This window comes from Melanerpes formicivorus, unplaced genomic scaffold, assembly GCF_026170545.1.
Source record: "Melanerpes formicivorus ecotype bairdi unplaced genomic scaffold, bMelFor1.0.p_v2 SCAF_49, whole genome shotgun sequence".
NCBI classification, from domain to species: domain Eukaryota; kingdom Metazoa; phylum Chordata; class Aves; order Piciformes; family Picidae; genus Melanerpes; species Melanerpes formicivorus.
Genome location: NW_027142401.1, coordinates 5,254,507 through 5,258,462, shown reverse-complemented (window position 1 = coordinate 5,258,462; position 3,956 = coordinate 5,254,507). Strand labels below are relative to the sequence as shown.

At 54.3% G+C, this 3,956-nt stretch overlaps 1 protein-coding gene across 1 annotated transcript; it reads left to right on the top strand.

Moving 5' to 3' along the window:
* Positions 1-564: 564 nt before the first annotated feature.
* On the top strand, positions 565-3,105 carry NKX2-8 (NK2 homeobox 8). Its single transcript, XM_068160298.1, is given in 3 exon segments — positions 565-1,141; positions 2,207-2,415; positions 2,417-3,105. Coding segments are annotated over 3 exon segments (711 nt in total). The 5' UTR covers positions 565-975; the 3' UTR covers positions 2,753-3,105.
* The last annotated feature ends 851 nt before the right edge of the window (positions 3,106-3,956 follow it).

The following is a 3,956-nucleotide window of genomic DNA, read 5'->3' as shown; positions in this document are numbered from 1 at the left end:
ACCCCATTACCTTCCTGAGAGAAAGGTGCGCTGCACCTTCCATCCACCATGGCCAGGAGAAGAAAAAAAACACCCCCAGAGATGCCATCCCCTCGATGCAAGCACTCGCCAGCGTTCCCCGCCGAGAGTTCGGCCGAGGTTTGAAAAAATCCCACGTTGAGGGTAGGAAACTTGCCAATGATAGGAAACCTGCCAATGGCAAGCAGGCGGTATTAGAGGTAGTATAGCAAACAGCCCGGGGAAATAAAACAAATAACGGCTTAAATTCCTTCCAGGTCTAAGGAGAGAGGGGTGGTGGTGGTGGTGTGTGGAATAAAGAGGGAGAAGCTGGGAGGGGGCTCTCGACAGGCTCTGCGGATGTCCTGGGAGGATTCACTTTGTCTGAGGATAGAAGGGACGCTGGTGGCTTTGGTGGCGGGTGGAGGGGGGTGGTTGTTGGTCATCCACATGCCACCCAAGATGTTATTCACTGCTAACAATTACCATTATCTGTCCCCACTTTTGGCTAATCAGACAGAATATGTAATGATGAAGCCTGTTTCCTGCTGTCTTTGGGAGGTAACGGGTTATTCTCTCATGGGGGTGGCGGGAAGAAGGGGGGTTACACCTACTCCCATTAGGGCTTTAGCACTTGACTAATTCAGGTACTTAGCATCCTATAGACAGAGACGGTTTGAAAGCAAGCAGTGTTTGCAGTGGGGAGGACTGTTTATATAAACAGGACACCTCTGTAAACGACACTAATATTTGGGGTTAGGTGGCGATGGAAGGGAAGGTCCTCTCGAGTCTTGAGATTCCCCAGTAACTGGGCGCCGTCCTGTTCTCGCAGCTTTTAAGGAAGGGGGTTCGGAGTTTCGAGACGGTTGGGTTCTTGGTTTTGGGGTTGGTTTGGTTTTTTTTTTTTTTTGTTGCTTGTTTTGTGTTGGTTTGGGTTGGTTTTTTGCGGGGGGAGGGGGAGAGTGTAAACAACCTACCATGGCCACATCTGGCAGGATCAGTTTTACAGTGAGAAGCATTTTGGATTTACCAGATCAGGATACTAATAGCATAAAGCAAGCATCTGACGATCACCATTCAGCGGAGAACTACACCGACTCGCCGTACCGAGGCTGGATAGAAACAGACAGAATTCACTATCCCTGTGAGTATGAAACGGACAGGAGTTCATCATCTTCGCATGGCTATTTTTTATTTGTTTCCTCTCTTCCTTTGGGGAAGATGCGAAGAAGCGAATCGCCAGCCTGTGTAGCCGACAGGATCGGGGGGAATCTAGGCTGGGAATGTCAGAGAATATTACTGAATTGCAACAATGAAGCAGCAGGAACGTTCCAGCCACGACCTTAAGAAGGAAATAATAATTTTTTTTCCCCTGTATAGTTCCATGCTTTTTTCCAGCTATGGCACAACCCAAAACCTCAGGCTGTGTCCACCCGTCTCTCCGCGCTTATCGTTCAAGCTCTCTTTCCGGATTTGATTTTAAATAATAATAACAATAATAATAATAATTATTATTATTATTATTCCCCACCCTCCCTTCCCTCTTTTCACTCTTTCAAGAAATCCTGCCTTTTTGTGCTGGCAGGGTTTCAGGTCACCCCATGCACTGCAGAGGAAAGCTGAGCTCACACACAGCACCCCGGGCCACAGCCTCTATCTTGTCTTGGAGAAATGCAGGCTCCGACGCACACGCAGCTCTGCAGCACACCGGTCCTAGCTCAGGGACAGGGGCTGTGCGCAGAGACACGGCGTTAATGTACACTGCGTGTGCACGGGGGGCACCGTCCTGGGGATGGATGCCAGAAGTCCATCGGGATAGGTTAAATATTTAGGCAATCGAGCGGCTGACGAACAGTCATAATGAAAGAAGTGGGTAGCCCAGCTCGATATTAGGTTTACTTTAGCAGAGAGCGGGCACAAACGCTGCCAGCCAGCCAGCCACGGGCTGTGCGCAGCCGATCGGCCGTGCCTGTGCGAGGACTGGCGCCGGGGTGGAGCCGCACGGCCGCGGAGGGAAGCCCGCTCCGTCCCGCGGGTTAGGTTTAATGCATTCGGGGTGTTAACTCACATCGGTTGTTGACCGTCGGATTAATCCCGCCCGGTAAACAACCCGAGCACTACCTGAGAGGCATTTCGGCTCTCCACCTCCTCGGTGCCTGCCCCGCTCCCCGGCTGCCCCCTCTCTCTCTAACTCCCTCGCTGTCCCCAGCTTCCGACGAGAGCGGCCCGGAGCTGAGCTTGCCCGACTCCACGCAAAGGTCCGTCCCCGCTCGCGGCTCGGAAGCCGAGGAGAAGAAGAAAAAGCGACGGGTGCTTTTTTCCAAGGCGCAAACGCTGGAGCTGGAGCGGCGGTTCAGGCAGCAGAGGTACCTCTCGGCGCCGGAGCGGGAGCAGCTGGCCCGGCTGCTTAGCCTCACCCCCCACCCAGGTGAAGATCTGGTTCCAAAACCACCGCTACAAGATGAAGCGAGCGCGGAGCGAGGGTCCCGGTAGCCCCCCGCCGCGCCCTCCCGCCCTCCTGCGCCGGGTAGTGGTGCCGGTGCTGGTGCGGGACGGGGAGCCGTGCCGCGGCTGCCCCTCCAGCCCCTCTCCACCAGCCGCCCGTCCCAAGCTGGGCTGCGCCCTGGCCGGCTGCAGCGCCCAGGCTGCCCTCGCCCTGCCGGGCTACCGAGCCTGCCCACCCGCTGCCGCCCTCGGCGTCTTCCCCGCTTACCAGCACTTAGTGCACCCCGCCGTCGTCTCCTGGGGATGGTGACAGCGGCGCTTTGCCCTCCGGGGCCGGACTCATCCCATGGGTGCAAGAAGGCCCGCCCAAGCCCCGGGCTCCCGGCACGGGGAAAGTGCCGGGTAGCGCCGGGGCACCGTGGACGCCGGACTCTGACTGGCGGAGCGGCGGAGGCCAGGCTGGGACAGAGCTGGCCTGGGCCGCCCTCCCCGACGCCGGTCTCACCCGAGGGTGCAGATTCCGGATGCGACTCTAATTTTGTGAAAGCTCTGCCCCTCCCTCCTGCTCCTTTCGAGAGATTCCTCGTTACAAAAATATTAATAATCCTAACGAACTAGTTTATTTTATATTAGCTGATGCTTCCAGTGACTAATAAAATGATTTTTGGCAAATATTTTTTTCCCGGCGAAGTGTATTTTTTGATGATTGGGCCCTTTTCATAGGATTACCTCCCGTGCCACGGGAGGCTCAATACTTGATCGCGCCAGCGGATTTCGCTTCCCATCTGGTTTAATTTACTCACCTGATTCAGTAAGTGGTGCGTAAAGTTTACTGCAAGCACGTCACTGTAAACCTGGTGATATTCCTATGGGAATCCCGAGCCCAGAACTCACCCGTCCCTGGAGGCACCCGACCTTTCGTTTTGGACCGGCCGAGGCTCCAGGGGCTGCGGCGCAGGGGTTCCTCCGCACAGCCCGGTCGGTGGGCGCAACGCAGGGCCGCGGCTTAGCGCTGTCTGTTTCAAAGCCCTTAAGGTAGGGTCCAGAATTAGACCGATCTTCCCATTAGTCTGCATCTGTTTCAAAGATCGTCAGGAAAAGGGCAGCCAAGAAAAAATACTCATACCTTATAATTTCCAGAGAATTACGTTTTAAAACGCTTGATAAGCTATTGATTTTATTAATTCTGGGCGAAAAAAAAATTCCCTCAAAAATATTGCTGTCCCGACAATTGACAATGGGGAAAAATCCTCCAAAAAAATCAGAAACCAAAACACCCCCAAACCAGGTCTCTGAAATACAGACTAGACTGGATGCTTCTATCCCTCCAGCGGGAGCCACAAATAGAACGTGGAGGGAATACATGAGAGTGAAGACCCCATGGGGATTGAGGCAGACAACCTGCCCGCCGAGGAAACGCTGTGGATGAAAAGGAGCTGGCAGGTACTCTTTATTGGGGGGGGTTAGCATTTTTTGTGAGCTGCGAGGGGGGAATTTCGGTACAGGTATGCTCC